Source organism: Cloeon dipterum, chromosome X (assembly GCF_949628265.1).
Source record: "Cloeon dipterum chromosome X, ieCloDipt1.1, whole genome shotgun sequence".
Lineage (NCBI taxonomy): Eukaryota > Metazoa > Arthropoda > Insecta > Ephemeroptera > Baetidae > Cloeon > Cloeon dipterum.
The window spans coordinates 9,433,105-9,458,552 of NC_088790.1; the positions used below are offsets into that span (position 1 = coordinate 9,433,105).

The 25,448-nt window shown below is 39.5% G+C and overlaps 1 protein-coding gene across 4 annotated transcripts in view; it reads left to right on the forward strand.

Annotated features, from left to right (window-relative positions):
* Nucleotides 1-25,448, forward strand: part of Gfrl (Glial cell line-derived neurotrophic family receptor-like) — a 91,738-nt gene that overhangs the window by 30,980 nt on the left and 35,310 nt on the right. For all 4 annotated transcript variants that reach the window (XM_065493334.1, XM_065493335.1, XM_065493336.1 and 1 more), the window contains exon 2: nucleotides 14,653-14,772. In XM_065493334.1, coding sequence (XP_065349406.1) covers nucleotides 14,653-14,772 — 120 coding nt within the window. The remainder of the gene's footprint in view (nucleotides 1-14,652; nucleotides 14,773-25,448) is intronic.

The window sequence follows — 25,448 nt, forward strand, 5'->3', positions numbered from 1 at the left end:
TATGAAGGCTTTCGTGAAACTAGAAGAAAATGAATAATGTTTCTAGCACTAATGGTGATATACGGAGCCAAGCCATAGAAGGGTGTCTCATAGGGATTACTATGTTAAGTTTTGAAAAAAAAAAATTGTGTCCAATCATTGTAAACGTTGGTATGCAGACTCTCCTTCAATCAACAATTCGATCGATGTATGATTTGTATAACAATTTCTATTTCTCGATTTTTCATGGATTTTTGCTATCGAATTTAGATAGTTTATCAGCCACAAAAACAATATTTGTAGTAATAATTTTTAAGTATTTTTCTTAATGACTTGACAAAAGTTTAATTTTAAAGCTATTCCAAAAACTTGTGCAGTCTGTAACTTGCAAGGAGTGCTAGATTTTGACTGCGTCTCATACTAACATCACAAAAAATATGTTTGGGATGGAAGGACCGCGGGGTTTCCTTAAACTCTAAATTTGAGCATTTTTATCTTTGATGAGAGGTTAAATGTTGGAAGTTTTCCCAAACTCAAATCCTTCTAAGTGGATGGATTGTAGGATATGAGACTTGTGAGCAGAGTGTCAATGTAACAACTCGTCAAGGCTGAAATCTTGACTGTGGAGCTACTCAAACAGAGAGGTGAAACTTCTCCGCTGGAGGAAATAGTTAGGTGCGCGTGGGTCGCTTTGGATGTCTCGTGCGCTAATAGTCGATGAGATTTGCTTGCTTTTGATGTCGCACAGCACATACATATAGAGAGAGAACGCCCGGCGTCATCTCACACGCTCCTTTCCCTCTGAATGGCGGCTCCTTATTCACGGTGTGCGCGGCAAAAAGGACCAAACGGCGGCGCGCCCGTGTGACGTGCACGAACCACGGCTCAAACAAAAAGGGAGCTGCGGCGACCCTACTCATCTTCTCGCCTCCTTTGTGCCGAGCGTCGCCCCGATAATTATTAATATCTGTGCCGCACGCACTTCTACCGAATCCACCGCACCGCACGCGCCTGAAAATCTCCCTCACGACGCCTCCGCATTCAGCTCCCGGTTGATTCTTTCTGTCAATCGGAGGAGTACTGCTCCGCAGGCGGGTTTTCCGCCTGATTTGGAGCTGCTTCCAGCTGCAATGGACCGAAAGTGAAATTACATTAAGCGTGAGGTGGGAATGAAAGAGGAGCAATTATTTTTTTCTGTGCCACCTTGTTGAATTTAGAATGATATTTGAGTCAAATTGAAATCAATATTGGTCGTTTTGGAATAATTGACTAAAGCAATTTAAATATTATTCTAAACGTATTCCCAAGGAAAATTAATTACTATTTTCAGACTACCTCACTTAAAATGTTATAGTGTTTCTCTCAACAGCTTAAACGTCACACATAAGTAATTTTTGCGCTCCAAACGAACGAAAAAATTATGGCAAAAAATGGAGCAGAGCTAACAGAGATATTACGTTTCCCCCGTTTTTATCTAACATGAGTTGCGTGTATTTCCTCTTGAGCAAAATTTTGTCCGAATTTTTCCACCCCAAGATAACGTGTAATTTATTTTCCTTCCACTTTCATACAACATCTTATAATTAATTTTATTTTTTAACTGGTTTTTAATCATTGTCTCTGTGTCTTTTTGAAAGGTATTTATTCTATAATCCAAAAGCGATTGCGAATCATATTGAAACGTTTTTCAAACCTAGTTGACTTATTTTTAACCTAACTGGAAAATCACTTCACAAAAAGTTTCATAGCAAAAACTCTCCTCGGTTTCCGAGAAAATCAATTCGAAAATTTGTATGATTTTCTAGAGGCACCGTGCACTGCCTTTTGCCTAAATAGATCTTGGTCATAAGAGTGGAAAATAATCGCTAAAAAAACACCAGGTGGTGTAGTTTTTACTGTAGAGAATTTTATCTGTATTTATTTTTTGAAACAATTTTATTATTGAGACAAACGGTTGATATACATTTTGAAAGAACAACTAGAAAAAAATGATGGGCAATGCAAGGTTTTGATATGAATCATGACGACAAAACAAATAATTGTTTAAAAAAGTGATATCTGCAGTGGTCGATGCATGATTTTTATACACTACTGGACAAAAAAAGCAGTTAACCAACGATTATGTGGTTTTTGCTACATTTTTATTCCCTCGTGAATATGACTCTCAAAAGCCTGCCTGTTTTGCATGCCAGAGTACACCGAGCGGAAATGGGTCAGATTCCAATTCCAGTATCGTCGCATCCAGATTACATCGATTTCCATACAATTAGGAAAATTCCTCTTCGAATACATGAATATTTTTGTCCCCTTGACTAAGGGTCGCTGCTGACGAAATTCCCGTTGATGTAGACTGCAAAAAATATTAAATTTTCTCTGCAAGGGATGAGTCGGGAGGGAGACGGTCGCATTCGCCGTCTTTGATCTCAGAGTCGACGGGAAAAGGCATCATTGGCATTGGGATGAAACCGTGCTGCACACGGAGGAAGGTCTATTAATTTGAACGGGGTTGAAAAATCCTGACGACAAGTGACGCGCCTCATTCCCTATCTGCGAGAGGCACTCCGGTTAATGGTTTGGCTAATTATCTGGCCGTTATTCGGATTTGGAGCACCTCGACTGTAAAGAAGGGGCACGTTTATGCTCCAACTATCGGCCACTCCTCCGGTCTCGTGTGCAGTCGAGTGAGCGCCCTGCCGCCAAAACAAGCCGCAGTCCAATCTCTGAAGAGTATGCCGCAGAATCCGAGAGCCAGCGCCAGTCCCAAAACACGCCCGAGGGCTATCCGCAACTTCATTTTTTCTTCTGCAAGTTACAGAAAATTCATACGCTCACAAACAGGAAAACATTTTGGACATTTAAAAAACAAACTACATGTGCTATAACGTTCTAGAGAAGTTATAACACATTTAAGGACCTTTCCTGGAAGGAAAAGAGAGTTGCAAGACTTATAAAGTATAAATGGGATTAAAATGATTTAAATTTGTCAGCTTTCAGAAACATCACAAAACAAACTCATGTCTTTGTTGATAAATTTATCTTTTGCATTTGTCATATTTTGAAATGTGTAGTAAAAAGAATTAGTTTAAGAACAGCAGCAAAGACTTGTAAGAATTGATTGTATAGGATTAGTGTCGCACGCATATATGCGTTTAATAATAAATTCATTCATTTGTCTTATTCCTTAAAAATAAGAACCTTATTTAATATAATTTTCATCCAGATAATAAAAGGAAACCTTATTTAAACTTTTTTCAAAAAGAGCTATAATTTTTACTCTCATCCTTTCAATATTTTGTTAATTTCCATAAATGACAATAAGCAGTCTCCCATTCGCAGTCTTTAAATCGAATTTTCATTTTGGTCGGCACAGGCTTGGGACAACAGTGCTATTTTTTTTTGCATTTTGAGACCCGTAGGAAAAATGACGGCGCTTTTAAAAGGTCGAAAGAATGGTCTTCGCACCAGATTTCGTGCCACACACTGTAAAAACCATAAATTATTGAGCAATCCAATGCGAACGGAAGCATCGCATGTGTGTGGTTTGCAAATGAAAAAATTGTTCCGTACGCCGGTTGTTTTCATTCCGGAATAAAAAATAATGTCTGAGCAAGCAAAATCCATAAAGTCGGTGATAAAAAGTGAATAGCCCGTGCTTTGCCACTTTTGAATGCTGCCATTCAGAGGGCTGGCTGCGCGCTCTCATGCCGAGTGGACGATTGGGAATTGCTACAACAAATTGTTATGTTTGAAATCGCCAATAAAACGTTCTCGAGCCTCTATTGTGCCGGCCACGTCCATTGTGGCGGCGATTTGCGCCCAGCAACGACAGCAGACAACACGCGGAAGCGGCTGAGATAAGAAATGTGTGTGCGCGCCCACTGTTTATTCCTCTCTGCGCCGGCTGCGGATTGTTTGTTGCAGAGCGAGCACCGCGGGGGATGCGAGAGATGATGCTCTGTGCCTACTCTGGGCCCGCCGACGGAAACGCCAGCGTGTGTTCCGTTTCAAAGCCGACCAACCGAGATAATTATTCCGGCTGCGGCTTTTTGAAACTGCCAAAATGAATCAAGCACAGAGACTCTCTTTGTCTCTCCATCGTCAGATTGGTTCAATTTCCTCTCTGTACCTGGGAAAACCCATCGGAGCAAGAGACGTTTGTCAAATTGAGAAACGCGGCAATCGTGAAAGGTAGAGAGAGGAAACAGAATCAACAATTTTGATGACGAGAAAGAGTCCCTTTTCACTGAACCAGGAAAATACGATGAAAATTGAAGGAGGAAAATGGAATTAGAGAAAACGGGTGAAATTATCAAACTGTTTAGCATTTGATGTAAATGTTGAGGATTATTGAAGGAGAAAGCAAACACAAACTGTTAATAAGCTCCAACTAAGCTCCAAACTATTTCAAAGTGGGAGTATTTTTTGTCTACCTTTTTAAAGTACATAAATAATATATTTTATGTATTTTCAAACCAAGGAAAGTTATCTGAAAATTTAACAGACAAGAGAAAAGTTGATTCTCTCGCGAAGATTTATTGCTCTTCAAAAACTGTAAATCATTCTAGATTGTCGATTTTGTGGGTGGAATGTGGTTAATTTTTTTAATCCATTTTGATGTCGGTTGAACATTTTACGATTGCAAAATTCCGCCAGCCAGGATGATCCAGATGATCACGAAAATACCCATGTGCCCGTTTAAATTAATCATAATCCGACCGAACGTGAACGAGAATAGCGGCGATTCACGCGCGGCCGACTTAATTCAAATCGCATTACTCGGCTCTTTTTATATCCCAGCAGTAGAGCAGCGATGTAATAAGGTCGTTTGTTTGCGCCAAAAGTACTGAATATAAAACCAACATTAGCCAACGCCACGAGAGCAAAACAAACATGGGTAGCGTTTACTCTAAAAAATTGAGGCTTTAGCCGCTGAATTTCTGATCCAGCACAGGTATCAAATTTGTATTTCACCACGGCCAAACCCAAGAGACCGAATTATTTCTCAAAACAATTTTTTTGGCTGACGGACTAGTGACAAATCTATTTAAAAAATCGAATTTTACCCTGATCTAAAATTACACGAATGGTCTTGTTTTTAAAAATGTAAAGGATAGGAAAATATGTTTAAATAATCACAAAAAAGCTTGAATCAGGACACAAGTTTTCAAGCGTAAGTTGGATCTTTATTACTGAGCATTAAAATATAATATTGCTTTTGGTCGCTTTTCAATGCTACAAAAATATATTTTATTACACAAGCAAGGAATATTTATTTTTTGAAGAGGTGAATGAAATGTGGAAGGAAAAAAGTCTCTTTCCCTGGAGAGCAGATTAAAATTGATCCGACTCAGACAAAAATTCTGTCAGGCAGTTGAGAATATTTTTTCGGGTCACCTGAAGCAGGAAATGGGCGAACCAGAGTGTACGCGCGCCTATAGAGCAGATGAAAAAAAAAACAAGTTAGCCGACAAAGGAGAGTTTAGCCGTCTAATTTGCGAACAATGAGGTCCGCCTTGCAATTTCCGAGAGTTCATCGTCCGCGAAGTTATTTCGCCTGCAAACACGAGCAGCGTGTTGTAGCTCACAGTTTTTGGCCCTGAGCCGGCTGGCCGAGCAAAGAAAAGAAGCCCTAAATGGGGTGGAGTGAGAATAGAGAGGGAAATGGCCAGCAGCGCATTTTGACCTTTGCTCTCGGCCAGCGGCGCACAAAGAAGCAGGCCGGCGATAATATTTTATGCACCTCGTGCTCACGGCCGCAAAAATGCGCGAGCCTCGAAATTACGCTCCCGGCCTTTTTCTCTTCCTGCAGGTGCTGAAAATGGCAAATGGCCTGGAATTTTTTGTTATCCACTCGTCGCAGGCGAAGTTTATGAGCTGAAAGATCGCGTGCAACACAAACACAGCAACAGATTTTTATTCCCAGCAGCGAGTGCATTGAGTCGCAGAAATTTAAATTTTGTGATTTATTGCTCTGGCACTGCTCCGATTATTCGAGTGGTTGCGGCTGCTTTGCATTTGTCGATACTCTGAACTTATAAGGGTTCTTCTCTAATGGGTTCTGATTTATTCAAAGGAGTCCGACAATAAAAGCGATTGAAATTTTCCATGTTGAATAACTGACCATTAGCTTCAATCTTAAATGTTCCAAGCTGCCGACAGATCGCTCTACATTTGCAAGTTTTGGGCCCTTTTCACTCTGCTTTCAAAATATTATATGAAATGTGAAAAATTCAATTAAAAAAGTGATAACAAAAATCTGCTGCACATGGAGAGGATTCCTTCTTGCACACTGGATCATCAGTTTTTTACACACCAGTTCCAAAATTTCAAATTGTTAGGTTTATTTCAACTGTAACCGGTCAGTAAAAATGGCAAATAGCTGCATTAAATTTTAAGAGCGGTTTGTGCGGCAACAAAGGACAAGGTTCTATCCTCAAAAACAACTTGCAGAACAATAAGGGTCACATTTGACATTTACCCTTTACAATTTCTGCGACGCAAACACAAAGCATAATGTACTCATGCAAAATTTCAGGCAGGCACCTTTTTATTTGCAGGACATATTCTTTTTTATTCTGTTTGAGACTCAAATTTTTGCTCCTTCGCTTTATCCTTGAAAGGAATTAAAAGAGGGTGAGAAACAAAAAGCACGGTCGTCATCAGCTTCCAAGAAAATTCTGGCAGCAAAAAATACGGTTCCCAGAGGAGGAAGAATAAAAGAGATGTCTTTGTGAAAGGGAAGCCGGCAAAATTGATGCCTTCGAGTAATATAAGAAGGGTGCTTTTGGCGATATTGAAAAGCACATGTACGTGAGCGTGGCTCGTCGCAAATTTGATGATAAAATACAAATCAACAGAATGCTTTTACAAGCAAATAAGGAAATATGCTTGGAATCTGATTTTCGCTCGTATTTGCATCATTGTCTTTAGAATCCGAAGGAACATGGTTTCTTCTTTCCTGCCGCCGGGATTTTTTCCTGGCCTAAAAAGCCTCTTTAGCTTTTCGGTACCGAAAGAGCAGTAAAATACTTTTCTTATGGCAAGCAACGTGGGCTATTTTGCGTCATTTTTCTCAAAACGCTGCGGGCTGTTGTAAAGCAGAGTGCTTTTAGCACTGTTGTGAAAATCTCAAAAGCATAAAGAACAATTTAATGCTCACATTTTAGGGATAAGAATTCAAAACCCCAGTACACCATTTCCTGAATATACAAGATTGACATTTAATAAAAGTGCTACACCATTCTACAGAATATCTCACTGATTTCTCTGTATTATATTGTCCAATATTTTAGTTGGTTATAAAGGATGACGAAACTATAGTCGGGAGATTAAAATGAAAATTTTAGCAACGAGGATGAAGCCTGGTTTAATTTATTGCCATTATAAAGGATGTTACAAGTATTGATCATTCATTAATTCAGATGGCGATATAATGCAGTGTCAAAGTTCAATTCATTTGTATTTTTTTCTCGTGGGGGAGGTGTGACAAGGAGTTTTTAATCTGAATAATGAATACTGCTACATACGCGTATTTTGAAAACTTGATTTTTTTAAGATTTACGAGACAGGGAGTTTCCCCACATTAAAAAACTTTAACAGAACAATAGTAAGGAATTCTTAATTAAATAATGAATAAATCATTACATTTCCAAACGAAGAGAAAGGGTCTGAAGACAACTTGATGAAATGAAATGCTTTAAGACAGTTTCATAGGCTGGATGAGCGGTTAGTGTCTAATCTCGCAAGCTGAGGCCTACAGAGAAGTTAATTTTTGCAGTTAATATAGGCCAAAGGTACGGGGAAGCAAAAAGTGTCATTTGTGACGCGGCCTTTCGACTTTTTGCCCTCGTCGGACGAGCGAGGGAGCGAGTCAGGGCAAAAAGAGCCTTGAAGGGAGGGTCCCCGCGGCTGCTGCGAGTGTGTTTCATTAATTATTGTGTTGCACGATCAGGCCAGATGAGCGCGCGGAAAAAGCGGCGGCGCGTCATTTCGGCCGTCGCACGCGAATAATAAAAAAGGGGCGTTCTCTCTCTCTCTCTCTCTCTCTCTCTCTCTCTCTCTCTCTCTCTCTCTCTCTCTCTCTCTCTCGCTCCTCGTTTTTTTCGAATGGCGCGGTTAATGGTGATTAATCGGAATCATTTTGTTGCCAAGAGCAGACCGCGTGTGTCATATTTTATGCCGCGTGGAGCACTGCCAGAAATAAAAATGCGCCCGGCCAAAAATCCGTCGCGGCTGTTTATCAACGCGTACACCGTTTAAAAACGAACGCTTATAAACGCTTTTCATTGAAATAATCCAGTCTGGCGCGATAAATTTTTGCGGCTTTGATGCGCGGGTGCGAGAGCCGGATTTTTCAGCACTGCTGGCTGCGAGACCCTCGGGTGAAAGTGACACGTTTACTCTCGGCGCGCACGGTGACAAATCAATGCAACCGCTCCTGCCGCTGATTATGCCTCTGGAAAATGTTTTCACTCCTTTCCCCCGATTTCCGATTCAGCCTTCCCCACATAATCCGATCGCGTCTGTTCGAGTGCCGACGCTGCTCCCGTCAAAAGCTACGTGAAAAGATCTTTCTTGCCTATTAGTCTTCCTACGCTTTCATAAAGGAGAGTCTTGTGTTTGCCTTTTAAAATTTCCCTCTCTTTTAATTTAAAAGCCTTTTCAGGAGTTTTTAAACTCTCTTTTTATTCAAATTTGACTCTAACCGCTTATTTAATTTTGTGCATTCATCGCTAGGTATATAAAAGGGATGTTTTGCATATGTGATCGAAAAAATTAGTCTTTATTAACATTAATATAGGATGTGAATATGTTCAGTTGAAATTATGATTATGTTTGGAGCATGCCTCTATTATTGACTAATTTCACTTGATTCTGAAACCAATTCCTCACAATAAAAAGCAATTGCGTGGCAAAAAAGGCATTTAGCCAAACTTTAAGCTGTTAAAAAATGTTACTAAGAACCCTGAACATACATCTAGCAAGCTCGATTATGCTATAATAATCCTGACTCTCATTATGGGTTGTTAAAATTCCCACTTTCAAAAAATCTATAATTCTACAGATTTTTCTGCATTATTTATTTATTTTATTTCTTTATTTATTCTCACATTTAGTCATAATAATACATTATAGTATCACAGGTCAATTACAAAAAAAGGAAGCATGTGAGAATGGGCAACACTTCTGTTAAACAAGTAAATAAGACTCTGTTGGAATACACAGCCGAAGTGAGCCCAGACTAGGAAATAATATTAAAATGACATCACAATACACGTTAAAAACTTGCCATCACATACACCTTACAAAGTGGAGGAAACTGCGCCGCCGAACAGTCTTTGAGCGCGGGTTGCATATCGTTCCACATTTTCACTATACGATAATCAAACACATTTTTACCGAGATCGGTGCGGGCGGGTCGCTGCTGCAGCCGTGGATGCAGCGGGTCGTCGCCGCGGTGCACGCGTCCCAAGGTGATTCGTGCCATCGCGTGGTAGTCCGTCACTCCTTGAAGAACAGGAGATCGTTGCGCCGGTACAGAAAGGAGGTTTTGCTGAAAAATAAAAGTGGAAAAATAATAATTATTATTAAACACTGCATGGTTGTGGATGTATCAATATCGGTGGTCATACATTCATCGTGTTTATTTCACTTATTTTGGATTAGAATGAAAATGCAAACTGGATGAAGGAACGCATATTGATCTTAAAGAATATTACTTGTATAGTTTTAATTTCATGCACTGTTTTTAAAAAAAAACATTTTCAATCTAAAATTAAATTTTGATAATAATTTATAGATATAATAATAATTAAATATATTATATAAAAAAAATTTAAATTTTTGTTAATAAAATTGAAATCAATGTTTTTAACCAGTATTTAAACAGGTATTTAAATTTAAATAATATAATTTACATGTTCCAAAAACTTCTTTGTTTATAAATGAGGTTATCTGATATAGTTTGACTAGCGCAACGCTTTCCACTTAAAAATTTTCCAAATATACATATTATGGAAAATTTCTACCTTTGCAAAAGCTCTCGGCGTTGCGCGCTTCTAGCAGCTGCTTTTATTAAGTTTTGGCTCGGCTTGATCGCCTTGATCGCTCAGATATTTTCGCTCCTTGCAATTTGCATCACGTACGCGCGGGAGTGAGTACATAATACGAGATGCCTCATGTCGTGTGCGTATCTGGTGCTATCAGATAAACTGCTTCTAACTCTTCCTGAGTGCGGCTGAAAGGAGGGAAAAGAAAAGTTGGTGTGCGGTTTTGTTTTGTTGTCTCGCAGCAGCAACGGCTTCGAGATGACGGCGACGTTTGAGATAACAATTTCGGCACATATTGTCTTCTCCAGAGCAGATACAGCGAACAACAAGCCCAACGCACGGGCTTCTTTGTTGTTGTTGTTCTTGTTGGGTTGTTGCTGGTAATATTCAGACGTGGGGGAAAGCAACTCGGCAGCTCCTGTGGGCACGTAAAAGCCCTCTCCCTGTTTGCTCGAATAAATATTTAATTTGGACACCGCGCGCGTTTGCTGGCACGCTGAGCAAGTTTTTGCGCCTGCATTATGGGGGGAAGGAGCACAGCGTATAACTAGATTTGCCTATGAGCTATAAAATATGCCTACAAATGGCAATTTAGACGTGCCAAATGAACTCCTTGACCCCGTAGACCTAATAAATGAATCTAATCTCGACCAGGATAAAATCAAATTACGATGGCAAGTTGTTATTTTGCTTCCATCTGGAGCAAGCTATTAATCCAAGTGTTGCACAAATACACACATTTTTTAATTTTCTCCACTTTTCTGCTGTCATATAAAAATAAATCATAAGAAATTTTCCTTCAGCGGAATTTAGGTGAATAGACTACGTTTAAGCAAGAGTTGAGGACAGTTGAATTTGTTGTGGAACAAAGCCAACAACGTTTGCAGCAATTCACAGACTTCTTGCATTTAGATCTTTTTTCAATTGCTGATTTTTATTTCGTTCTCGTCAAGATTAATCCAATCATAAGTGATGCTCGTGAGTAATTTTCAGATTTTTACACAAAAATTCTCACTGTCAGAGCAGGCTTAAATTGTTATTTGAAATGCAAAATGCAGAACATAATTTTCTTTAAATCTCCCACCACCATTTTCTTTCTATTCCTCTTGTGATTTCCCATCAACTTTATTAAAACAATATTACGAAATAGACAACAACAAGTTAAAAACCATTATTCTGACGAGACAAAGAATTCGCCGAAACAACGTAAATAAAAATCGGTAAACTATATAGTGATATTTTTAAAATGACATACACATGATATACTAATTGTGTAATTTTGTAAGTGACCGCTGTATTTAAATTTCCATTCACAAAATAAGCCAATTGATCGCTTAAAATATTAAAACTGCAGAAAATATAACACATTGTATTTTTTATTCACAAAAAGACTGTGCACACCTTTGCCGTGTCACATATCGATCCACAGGTTTTTTGGGTCGTTGAGCATGATTTTGACGTCAAAACGGGCGTGCGATGGATCGAGTGTGGCCTACGCACACTCGTTTTGAACTTTTCAGACGGCAGCCAGATGCAAAATTATTCATCGCTGCGGTGCAACTTCATGAATAAACTATACACTGAGTGCAAACTTTTCCATATTCCGCGACGAGTATACATTTCAAGCGCGGCGGCACGCATTTGCATTAATAAATTAATTAATGGAGAGGACTAATTAAACGCGGGACAGACAGAAAGTGCCTTTGCGCGAGTCGGAAAGTTTGTGTGACACGTGCGTTTAATTTCCACGACCCGTGAAATAATTCGGCTCGAAACTTTATCTCTCGAGCGGAGCAGCGGCGGCAGCTTCTTTTGCGCAAAATCCGGCTGAATATTTTATGGAGAAATACTTAAGATGAAGAAGAGCATGCTCTATCTGTTACTCGGCGTGTTTCTCGCCCCCTCTTCTTGCTCTGCGCGAAAATGTAATGCGAATGTGATGCCCACTGATGGATGTCGAGCGGCAGAAGCAGCACAAGCAAAGGCGGCTTTGATGCACGCACCTCCCTCGCCCCTGCTTGCACGCGAAGGCTATCAGGTTGCAGACATTGACCCACTTATCGATTTGTTTGCACAGCCGAAAAAGAATGTATGCTGCCCTGCATCTTATGCACCATGCGCGGGAGGCGTGATCTCCCTCTGTTGCTTTAAGCAGCCAAAATATTTGGCGTTCCCCAAGAAAGTTCAGTTTTTGGAACTCTCATGTTCAAATTTACTAACCCTACAATTCTTCAGAATATATAAAAAACAGTGACTTAAAAATGCTTGGTTCATTAAATAAGCATTAAATCATTGAGTTGAGCTCTGGTGGATATCTAAATTCAAATATTATCTATAATGACCGACGAATTCTTCTCTTTAAGAAGAAGATAATTTTACTGACCAAACATAATTCTTAGAAATTTTAACCCAAGCTTCATTGCAGAAGCTTAACTTTTCGAAACTCCCGCAAATCACGCCCCCTGCCACGCTCATTTTATGAATACGGGCAACCACGCCCTCTACGCCAAGATTAAAAAAATACCCAAGAGTTATATCTGCTTCTATACTGCTCCAGAAAAAAAATTGGGCAGTTTGTCAGTACAAAGTAATAAGGGATTAAGCTTTAAAATTATTCTCTAGAGCGCAAAAAATGAGTTTATACCTCATTTATGGAATGGAGTAATTTAAAAAATAAAAAACTGATTAATTATCAAAATAACCGATTTTCATATGTAAAAGATTTAATCCTCCTGGCAAGTTTGCTGAATCATCAAATTAGAAAATAAAGAACCTCGAAATCAAACAATCGCATAATTGGCTTCCATTTCCACGTCTAGAAACTCTAGAGCATTCTTGGCTCACAAAATTAATCCTCTGGCGTGGAAAACGAGACCTATTCGGGTGGTTCGTTGTAATACCTTTCAGGAACTTTCTTTCACAAAAGAAAAGACGAAACGCAGCGCTTTTCTATTTGATGTTGGAGTAAACAGGAGAAAAAAAGTACACCCGCAGCAACTTCCTCTTGTTCTGATGTTCTCCTCTCTGCACTTGGACAAACTCTAGAATTATTTTCCACATGCCAACCTCGCGGGAATTTGCTCGGTCTGAAGAGCCCTCCAAGTTGTAGACACACTCTCGTCCTCCGAAAAGGACCAGGTGAAAATTGAAATCGTCACTCGCTTGCTCCATCTTTCCTTGCTAAAACGGTTTGAGTGCTGCGAAAATATGGACTCTGTGACATATTATTATTATGTTTGTGTATATATCGCTTTCCGTCAGAGAGCGAGAGACGCCGCTTGCTTTTTTCCCCTGCTCGCACTCGTTTTTCTCGCGCGCGCCCCATGGCTGCGAAAAACGTTTTCGTCTGAGAAATTCTCTCACGCTCCCAGCACTGTAAATATATATTTATTTGTTACGGTGTCGGGCGCGTGACTATGCTGCTCGCGTAAATTTAATTCCGGCAGCTATCTCTCCCGCGAAAAGTGAGAAGGAGCCGGTTTGCTTGTTGGCTGGCAATTGAGACGAGGAGACAAGCTCATTTCGCTCTTTTTATATATCTTGCAGTCTGCTGTTTACTTCGCTATTCGGTCGAATCAAGGGGGTTTATACGAGGAAGAATGGTCTCCAACGACGTGAAATCATAAGCTGCAGGCCACTCGAGTAAATAAAGGCAATTTTTGCTGGATAAAATGAATGAAATGATTATGTAAAAATTAATGAAATGGTTCATTGATTACAGGTTCACTTCAATCGACAAAATATTAAGCTCTATTTAAAAACTTGGTAAAGTAATGCTTGAAAATCATTGAATGATCACAAATTCAACGAGCTCATTTTAAGACACAAACTTAAACACTTAAACTTAAATTATTTTTTTAACATAACCCCGCTGAACTAGCTGAGTTTTCTTAATGTATTCACTGTATGCATAATCTTTAAAAAAATAATGCCTTTCTATAATGAGAATTGAAATTAAACCGTTCTTCACTAAGAAATTTAGAAAAAAAACAATAAATATTCAAGTCAATTTTAAACTTTTTCAACGTCTTTTTTTAAACAAACTTCTATCGGAAGAGCCCCTAAAATATTATATTTTCCCTTTGATACAACGCCAAAAAGGGTTTTTATATTCAGTGAATAGTTGAAAGTTTCAAGGGAAAGACATGGAAAAGTCAAATACAAAATACAACATTTAATTGGAAATGAAGGCAGGCAAAAAAGAAACCATCCTCTTCTATTTTTGTGTTGTTTGCGTTTTTATTTTCGTTTTTTCCTTTTATAAAAGTTGAAAAATGTTGCGAAAGCTGGTCTGTTTAGTCAAATAAGCTGATTTTGTGCTTTTCAAAACGAAATAAAACATGGACAGCTGTCTGTGAAAAAATATGCAATATTTATTTTGCCAACGTTTGTGCTTACACATTTTAGGCTGTTGATTTTTCTACAACTTTTAAATTTTCAGTTTACAGTCAAATAAAAAGTTTTTTAAATAGCAAAGATTGCAAAACATTCATTTGAAACGCTGTTTCACTCGAAAGCAACAGCCCACTTACCAGGTCCTCGCCGCTCACAACAGAATTTTGTTTGTGTGAGCGTTACTTTATGTACATATATAATACTAAAGTGTTTCTCATTTGCTTGGCAGGTAATCCCAAGTCGGCGGTGGCCATCCTCAACTGCGTGCTGGCTCGCACGCTGTGCTTCGAGGACGCGTCATGTTCAGCTATTGTAGAAATCATCCCCCGAGTGTGCGGTGCCGAACAAGGTATCGATTTTGCCGCCAGGCGGCCTTATTTTTATTTTACTGCGCCTAAGCAGGTGCATGCAAGGCAAGCAGCCTACCTTCCGATACGTGTGTACGTGCGAGACGCGCATTATCTCCCGCCGCCGGTCCCTGGGTGCCTCCCCCGACCCCCGATGCAAAGGCCAGGCAGGCCCGCCGGTTCGACCCTTAATTTTTACACCCTCGTAAACTCGCCAAGTCAAAGGAAGAAGCGGCGGGATGAAAAAATGGCCGCTGATTATCAGCCCGACCTGCGCGGGAATTTTGATAGGAAAGGTGTTTTTCCACTTTTATTATCGTCTCGCTCTGGCTTAAAATTTCATGCGAGCCTGTGTGTAAAAATTTATGCCACACACACTCGACGCCGGCATCGATTTTCTGGGGATGCGAGTGAAATCGTTGGAAAAATGTAAAATTTAATAATATAGCTGCACATGGCGTCCCATAAATATGCCCAGGTCGCCAAGCTGCAAATAAAGCCTTCTTTTTCTGGTCCTTCTAAATTCTATTAATTTACATTTATGATAACAATTATTTCGATACCAAGAATGAATCAAATTGGTGTGAAATAACTGCTAGAAACCACATTCCAGGTCCCAAATTAGTTAATTTTTTCTAAGCGTTCTGATAGCTTTACACTCCCAGAGTTTTTGATCAAGACAACTCCACTTCAAGCTCAGATTCCAAAATTATCTTTAGGATTCCGAACAACCCTTCAAACAAAGTGTAGTTAACATAAATAATTGCCGGCTATTCCAAACGACAAACATGACTCAGGCGTTAATGCAAATTAGATATCTTAATTAGAGATGAGCGTTATTCAATTATTCTTAGAACACTTTTTTGCTGCTTCCTTAAGAACCCTATGTTAAATGTGTCTCATAGATGCTAGCGATGAGCGGAAAACCGCGCGATTGGTCGGTGTCTACTTGCACGTAAAGAGTTGGTAAATCGATGTATACTCGTGGAAACATATTAAAAGTTGATTCAAACTGGTGAATGAAAACACGCTTATCGGACACAAAAGCAAGGCTCTGCTCAAAACATTCTTGGCGCTGATTGTCTGACGCAACGCGCATGCCAGCAACCCTCGCGCAATTTACAACACATTTTTATGCTTTGTTAAATGTAGGCCATTTTTGCTTTTTTGTTGCTCTCTCGGTTGAAGTCAACTATTTTAATGTGCTCCCGCGAGCATAAATCGATTTACCAACTCTTTAGACGCCCATAATTTAGCCACACAACTCATCACAAGAACAGCCACAAAATTTTAACTTTAGCAGTAGGGTCAACTTTTACTGTCACAATTTAATTGGAGGAATACTTCAATGTTAAGTCTAGCAAGGATCGCTAGTAATTTTTCGTTTTGATTCTTATGTAGCTACAAAGATTTGATGATATTTCAAAATAGCCTGGGCAAAAATATAAATTTTAATTTTAATAACGATAAATCTTAATTTGAAATAAATAAATACCCTGTACTCATTATGCTTCGTATTTTAGTGATTTTGTGTGTGGATTTTATTCAGAGCCATTGACTCCACTATTAAGTAATGTTGATTCTTCCGACCAATAAAAGCTTGAAGAAAGGAATGAGCACTAACCCAGGTGATATGAAACCATCCATATTAAAGTTGGCAGTACAAAAGTGCTCCCCCACCTTTTTGTTTGAAGCATCAAGTCCTGTACTAAAAAACCAAATTACTCGGTCATTGTACCAATTTAGGCATCAATGCTTTCATTTGCGTGCCGTTCCAGTAGCTTTAAATCTATTTTCGAAAAGTGATAAATCCCCGGTTGAAAACGTTAAAAATAACTTTTTATTCCTCTTGAAAACATGCGATCGTTATCAATCTTTCAGCGTCTAGATCGATCTCGTATGGCTCGCGTTATGAGAAACGGCTGGCCGGATAATTAAGTCCGCATATAGATTGGAGGCCAGAGTGCAAATGCATCCTCTGATGGTTTCGTTAACGTACGCGGTCGAGACGCGCTGATAAAAATGCTAAACAGGCCATAAAAGTACACGGAGATTGTACAAGAAAAACGGTCATGTTCTGGTATGCAAAACAGACACTGCGCCTGCATAAATATATGCACAGAAGGAAAAAAGCTAGGTGAAACTCGGGTATAAACACAAAAGTTGTATGCATGGAAAGCCATCCGTTTTCACATTCTCTCGGCGCGCCGGCCAACTTTCCTGCGGCCGCGCGTTCGTGAGAGATGTTTATTATCCATTAAGCAGTGCAGAAATGCAACCAGAGTCGTTCTTTTTTCCTTCGAATCGCGCACGCCGAGTCAATTACCGCTGATGGCTTCCTTTAGCGTGTGCAAATGACGAAGTGGAGTATGTACGTTTGGCAATGGCTTTTCCATTCGCTCCCGCAGCTGCCGCCGCCGCCGCAGCCGCTTTTTGCGTAAATGCGAGTTTTATTCCTGATGGAAATCTCGTTACTTGTACCATTCGAATCGCATTTCCATCTCGCGGCGATATTGCCTAGTGCGCACCAGATTCAAATGAAGTGATTGCATATTTCTTACTGAAAGTTGCAAAGTGCAATATTGCGAACTGTACTTTCGCAATATATGCATCAAATCCTAATGCATCTACATATTTTTTTTTATTTTTTACCTTTACGTAAGAGTTAACGGTCTAATTTAAAAAGCGTGCAACTCCAACGAATAAAAAATAAATCTCATGAGTGCTTGCCCTATATTTCCGTTTGATATTGGTTTATTTGTATTGTTGTTTAAACTGAACACTTCAGACACCAAAGAGATGAATTTTTTGAACTTAAAACTTAAATGCTTCTCAAGCCTTAAGAGTGAAGTTTCCTAACGCTTCATTTTAAATTCTATAATGAAAATTATATCTGATAATGATGAATTAACCAAGCATAGCATATTAAATAGCGTCAACTTCCTTGTTTTATTTGGTCGCGTTAATTTAATATTTTGTTCGATTTTTTTTTGGAATTGGCCACTGCATTTTGGACAAGCACAGGGATAGTTGGTCTGCGATTTGAATTTTTTGCTTTATCTAAACCAAACAACCGGCAAGTTGATTGCGACGATAAAGGGTGTCCAAGTCAATTTCTTTCTAAAATACAAGATGGAGCATTTTTTCTCGTTTGAATTGAAGGCAACAAGTAAACCAGTTGAATTTCACGGAAACCTCGGAATTTTTTGCTCCAAATGCCTGATGCCTGGGCTTGAGTGCGTAATGAAAATTTAACGCCTGCCTCATTCCGAGTTATGCAGCCGGCATATCCGGCCGGTCCTGCGGGATGCATAAGGTCGCTAAAGGCGTCCCGAATTTGGAGCCGGGTTTGGTGCGGGCGCGAAGCCGTAAATTTCGCTGCGAACGAGTGCTGTTTTTGCGTGTGACGAAAGGCGGCGGCGCTTTTCGGCCATAAAATTGCCCGGTGAAAAACAAGAGTCGCTCGTTTGCTGAGCACGCCCGCAAACGTCCCATTCTGGTGAATTACGCATTCATAAATTCCGCGTTCCACCAGAAAAGGCGATTCTTTTATTCTTGGAGTAGCGAGAGCGACTCGTCTTCTCACTCTCACGCCTGATAAATATGTGCGCGCCGAGGAATATTAAGCCAAATTTTATAGATTGCGGCCATTCCTCACTGCGGCCGCGGGGGGAAAAGCTCGCCTCTCTTGCCTGCCGAGGTAGAAAGGGGGCGCCGGGGCTTATTTTAAGTGAGAAAGATACTTTTTCGGCTGCACCGCCTCCCCGCAACGCAAAGTTTCGCTCTAAGCCTTCCTTTTCCACGCCGAATCCCAATGAGAAATTTACTTCTTGACTATACGCCTCCCTTTGTCATCTGTTTTCGCATCTGACAGCTCCAGTGAAAATGCCACGTTGCGAATAAATAAAAATCAGAGCTGCCTCCAAGGTAAAATGTCAACTGTTTATTTTCCCCATCTCAACGAAATCCCTGCTGCTTTACTAGCTCAGCTGCTGCTTCAAGTCCGAGCTTTATTTTTATTTATCTCTCTGCCTCCACACGCCAATTTTGTTGAAGAAAATAAAAACTAAATGCAAAGAGAGATGGTAGGTATTGGCTGAAGTCGTGAAATCAATACTTAATTTTGGTACACTTTCCTTCAGGCGCAGTTCTGTTGCCAATGGATCGATAATTGCATAAAAACGCCGTTCACAAACCCTGAAAAAGAACATCAGACATCATGCCAGCAAGTATCATGAAACAAATTCTTCTTGTTGCCGCAGAAAGAAAATTTCAAGAGTTGAATTGATGTTTTATTCCAATTTTACCCTTTCCCACGGGCAGTTATGGGGGTTTGCCTAGACCAATTGAGAACGACATAACATTTTAAATAAAAAATAAGTTCAAATTTTCAGTTGTTACTTACTCATTTTTTTAATTTAACTTAATCGTGTTTGCATTTTTAGTTCTACTATAATTTTCATAATTTTTAAAATTACTCATTTACAAATATAGGAATGGCATTTTGATCATTTCCCCTATAATGAGAGAAGCAACATTATTAACCCTGAAACAAAATATCGATTTCTTGTCTGTCGTGATTTAATTTTTTAATTTAGGAACCAAAATAAAACAAAAACTTTAATAGTGATTCAGATGATCATCGTTTTATCAATTCCTTTGTCGTGTTTATAAATTTGAAAATCGATATGGTTTTTGTGTTACATAAAAAATGCCTTCCCTGATAAGTGCCGGTATTTCAAATTTATTTCTATTTATTTCGTGATTTGACAGATTAAAAATTAAGTTACAGAAAAAAGAAAAGTGCCCCCCGCACAGGGTTATTAATTTGATTGATATAAAAACGGATTTTTACGCAAGCTTAAGTATGGGAAATCTAAAAGGATAGGTAGCTATGAGTGAAATTTTGAATTAAAACATTATCTCGCGTGTTGTCGCAACTTTCAGACATTCTTATACCTTATAAATCCCACAAAGAGAAGCCAAATTACTTTAGTTTAAATGGAAAATATTTAAAGATGATTTAAAAGGCATTTATGACAGCCAAACCTTTCAGTGAACTTGAAACTATACTCAATTTACGTAATTTTTAGCATTTTTAGTTGTTAAAAGTTATTTTCCTATCAATTAAGATATTCTCAAGCTGTCTTTGTCCACTAACTAAATTCAATTGCAGCTTTTTATTCCGCTCGTGAAAAGTTCTCAGTTATTTAACCCATTAATGCGATAATCCTAAATTTTAGAGTCGCAGTCGACTCTGATAGTCAGCGCTATTTTCTTAGCTCTTCCGTAGCCTTTGTCACGCACGTTTGATTGAGAAATTGAATGAGAAGTGAGATAGAGGGATGGAAATTCGGTGCCAAGGGGAGAAAAATGGGCGCCGCGCTCGCATAAAAAGGCGATTCGCGAGCAGAGCCAACCCGTCAGCACTTACACTCCTAGCACTTATTGGCAGACCGTGAATAGAAACTGATGGCGGCTGCGGGGGTGCAAGAGGCCGGGGGTGCCGGGGGCTGCTGACAAATCGCGGCCGCTATTTGCCAAGCAGATTGTCTTCTCTTTCACCTCGCCCGCAGCCGAGCTGAAAGAAGCAGCGCGACTTGGCACGCCAGCGGCTGTGTGAACCCCGCTGGGTCAAGAGTCGGCTGGGATCACCTTGATTTCGTGCCGATTGATGATCGCAACTGACGACGCGGCCTTTTGAACAACTACCAACGCTCTCAAGAGTCGGCAGCTATGATGATTCGACGTTTTTATGTTGTTTCTTTATTCCAGACATAAATTACACACTTCAGAGTCAAGAGGGGAGAAATCAAAAGAAATGTTTCTCTTGTCGTTCACGAGAATTGTGGCGGTTGTCATTCAATCAAGAAATGTCTTTATCAAGGCATTTCGTTTAGATTACTTTCATAGGCCTCTAGAGCTATGTGCGTCGTAATTGAGTTTGTTAAAAGCTTCGAAGTGTCAACTCCGATATAAGGAGTTTCTATTCTCTCAGTTAGAGCACTCAATTTGGTTTAATTTTCATGAAATGTCACTGGTGGGAGCACAAAATTGGTATGAAGTAAAGCAAATTGGACAAAATTTACACCACAAATCTAGATCTAATAATTTAAAAAAATATATTTTTACGGCAAAAATTTGGAAAACTTTGAGATCTGAGTATCTTATCTCCTCGTAGTGCAATTTTAAAAAGATTATAGGTTAACTGTTGAAATGTTGAAAATGTGCTCAAAATTTTCAAAATATAAAAAATGGGACTACAATTTTTCCATGATACGTACAAAGTTCCAAAGTGGTGTTTGATTTTGCTTTCGGGAAATTACATTTCAATTTTTTTTTAAAATACGACGTTTTTTACTTTTTCTTGTTTTGTATATATTTTCAACTCAAATTTCGGGTTCTAACCATCAGAATTGCAACAAACTGCACATCGCAAGGCTCATCTCGACCTTCCTTGACCAGTTACTGGGTTTAGGGATTGTTGTCCCCGCCCTTATTTTAATAGCAAAAATGCAGCATGCTTCCTATTGAACGTTTGCCACTAAAATTTTCATTAAATCCGAATGATTTTGGATAGCAAATTTACCTAATGAATATGCACGGTTAAGTAAAACATGCAGAGTAAAACACAGCCAACTTAAGGACAATTTTTGTTCATTAGTTCTAAAGAGGATTGATACTTTTAAACTCTGAAAAATCTATCTAGTCAAGAGTGCAACTTCTTGTTACGGAATAATAATTTAAGATTTCTAGTATAGAGACGCAGATCACTATTTTAAATTAAACTTTGAAGCTACTTTTTAAAATAATTACAGTGCTAGCAGGGTAAATTTGTGCAAATATTCAATATCCTTATACATTAATTTATGCTACAATAACAAGGATTTTTCTGGGTTTCAGTGAATTATCATTATCAAACCTCTTAAATTCAATAAACTGATACCAACCTGTATAATTACTCTTATATTTCCTTTTGAAATGAGAGAAGTATTGCTGCAAACAAGCTAAATAATTCTCTTTTTGCCAAATATAAATTCAAGGGGTTTTGTCAAGTTCGTGTTCGTCCTGCCACAATCGTCATTATTCCTGTCAGGTTGTGAAAAACAGAGATGCATGTTTATCTCGCGAATAAATTTGACCTAAGTGCTCACTCGGGAACCCGCATCCGCACAAACTTCGCCTTCGCGCAGCTTCTCAACTTTTCCAAAGAGCAAAAGTGAATCGCGCGCGCGAGAGTCGGGGACAAGTTTTGCACGCAGCAGCAAGTTGTGTTCCTCTCCCTTAAAGGGGCCAGCATGCACAAGTTAAATGGAAAAATTGTGTACAGATCTAATGGAATAATAATTCGTTGCGTGCCCATCAAATGTACGAATCCGCCTCCTTGCTTACTCCGCCCGGCGCTGATTAAAAAACTAAATATATGCACGCGAACTTGTGCGCCAGCGAGACTTTTAATTTAACTTCACTCGACGTTGTGTAAACGAGAGGCAGAAAAATTAAGCCCGGGTGGAAAAGGGCTGAAAAGGAAAACACGCCGGGCAAAAATTATAATTTCCATCTGGCCGGCTCATCGCGCGCGCGTCATTATTATCATCACAATCCGCCAGCAAAACTCATTTTCCCACTAAATTTCGCCATCGGCGCCGACGAGGGCTTTCCACTCCTACGCCCGACCTGATTAAAGTGGCGTGAGTGGAATTTCAGATTTGATTGACGAAGCTGCGTCACTTTAATTTCCCAGAACTTGAAAACTTAAAGTGGGTGCCAAATTAATTCCAAGAAATCGTCACAAATACTGCTTGTGTGAATTGATTAAAAATTGAACTGCGCCAGTTCATTTATTCACTCCTCACATCTAATTTATCCCTTAAGCAAATTTGTAAATAAAAATTAATTAATCCCCGATATTCCCTTTTCGACACTTGTTGTAATTTTACGCCTTACGCATTCATAAAAGCTGGCTGAAATGAATCTCTTGCGGGCTCTTATTTTAATATAAAATTTTATCCCCTTTTCGGGGAAAGGGGATAAAAATCAACTGCATAATCACGGCTCGCGGTGAAAAGTTGAGCGATGAAAATGCGCAATCTCGATTTCGGCGAGCGGCAAACCCGGGGCGGGAGGATTATTTGTCGGAGCGTCGAACCCCGCCCGAAGTCCTCCGGGGCAAAAAGCGGTGGTTTTATGATTATTAGTATTCCATTCATGGCCGACGTAGCAATCTCTCCGCTCTTTCCCGCCGCCAAGTTCATTAAGGCGCGGCCCCATAAAAAGATTAATCAGCAACTCGATGCCAGATTACCACCGCGGCCGCGCGAACGCCATAAATAAAAATAATTCTGCGCCAGTAGCAGCTTCCGTTTTCCATTCTCTCTCGGCAAGCACTAATTTTTCTACTTAATCGCGTACAAAAATAAAAAAAGAAGAAGCAATTCGAAGTGCTGACGCCGCCGTAACTGGATTGATGATGTTTTTGTGCCCGGGAAAACAAACCGAGAGGGTGTCCCGGCCTGTTTTCTTATCAGCGGCTCGGGCCTCTCGGATTTCTCGCTGCAAATTATGCTCGGCTGAGTTTTCGACAACGCCTAATCTGCGTAGATTTATTATTGCGCCTGTGCGCGTGTGCCTCACATAGCCAAACCTCTGCCAGAGCCGTCGGCGGCATCTGATGGGGCAAATTTGTTTTTCCTCTCAGGTGCATCCAAGTGCTTCTAGTCGAATTTTCTGGTGCTTCTTGAACAGGGAACAAAAGTGACCCCAGTAGAAACAACCATGAGCGCTGGTTTATTGAACCAAATTAAAAGTTGCTTCCGGTTGAATTGAAATCTTGATCTAGTCTGCTAGACGAGTTCCTTAAATTTCTAAGCCATGTCATTTCAAATCGAAAGTCAAAATGATGTGAACTTTTACTTTCCATAGGATAAACCACCTCTTGAATTTTTGCGGTTGTTCGTTAACATAAATTAAAGGGGTGGTTAATTAAGTTGTTTGATTACAACAACTTTCTAGATTTATTGTTTAAAATCTTTGGAATCGAAATGCATACAATGAATTATAATAAGTCCTACATGATTTGTTTATAGTCAAGGATAAAAATGTAAGAAAAAATAAATTTAAAAAGCTACAATAATTCTAACTGCCATTGGCTGGAGAGATTTATTTCCCAGCACATGAAATAATACATATTTTTCTTTTTTCAAACTTCAAATCAAGAAATGATGAACATTTGTGCATCAAAGTCTTCATACACATACGCAAAAATGGTTAGTAATTTTTAACACCAAAAGTTGAAGAACATTTTGCACTCTAAGTTTAAAAAAAATGTAGCGTTTTTTCTCTGAGCTAGCTAGGTGCTAAAAATACATTTAAATTTAATTAGGCTCTTTTTCTGCATTTGTAAACGGGCACTAGCTGTTGTAACAACTATCCAATGATTTTAAAAAATGGAGTCAGTTTGTAACATTATGTGACTCTCTCGAAAGAGTCGGTTTCTCACAAAATATTTCTCAAAATATTGATTTTGTAAATTTTACCTATAAGCTAATATCCGTTTTTATTATTCAATGAAATAGGGCTGCAGTGCTATGAAATTAAAAATGCCTTAGAGCTGTTAAACTTGACTTGAGATTACACTGTTGTTTGAAAACTTTGTAACATGTCTGTAAAATTCCCACCTCTCATAAATGTTTATAGTACGGAACTTCAAGCCAGCAGAGTGCTAACCGTTTCCCTCTTTCGATTTGGGTCTCATTAAGGCCTCTTGAAGAAAAATATACTTTTAACACTGCAGACACGCGTACTTAGTGCCTTTCCGTCGCAAGAATAATTAAAATTGCGAAAGTCAAATTATCCTCTGGCCTTCATAATTCTTCAAAGAGCCGGGAGAACTCGTTCAGCGCGTGGTATTAGCTTTTTCGTTTCGCTTTTAAGTCGACGAAATCAGCAAAATGAAGACGCCACGCGTTTAATCCTGCGCCGGCAGCGAGAGAGAGAGAGAGAGAGAGAGAGAGAGAGAGAGAGAGAGAGAGAGAGAGAGAGAGAGAGAGAGAGAGAGAGCAGGAGCATTATATGCATGCACGGTGCTATTTCGCCCTCCTTGCTTCCTATATAAATTTAACGCGCGCGGAAATTGCGCCTCCTGGCTCTGTGAGGGGGTAAAAAGCGTCTTGGACACACTCTCCGCCGGCCGAGTAATAAATGTTAGCCAGTGTTAATTTTAAAGAGGCCAGGCGCGGCAGACAAATTGCCAAAAGCCCGTCCGTGCACGCGCGCGCGAGAGAGAGTGGCTCGAATATGAAAGCAGACGGCGTATAAAGGGCATATAAAAAATTTTAATAACTTGATGCCGGCCCACGCCGCTTTGCCCGCGCTCTGTATGTATAATTGGAGCTTACACTTAGGATGTAAGTTCGCACACGAACGGCAGGATGCGAAAAACAGCTTTGCTCTGCGCGGAATTAGAGTGTGCAGACTTTTGTGTAATCAAAAATAGTTTACATAAACACACTAACAAAATATTTATGCCATAATGAGAGTAAATAGAGTTGTTTTTAGTTTTCCTCCTATGCGGAAAATTCTTTGCCAATCACAAACATACACAGATTTTGGTGCATTGCCGATAGGAAGACTAATAAAAAAGAAAGACATCATTTGGCAATTATTATTTGAGATAAGA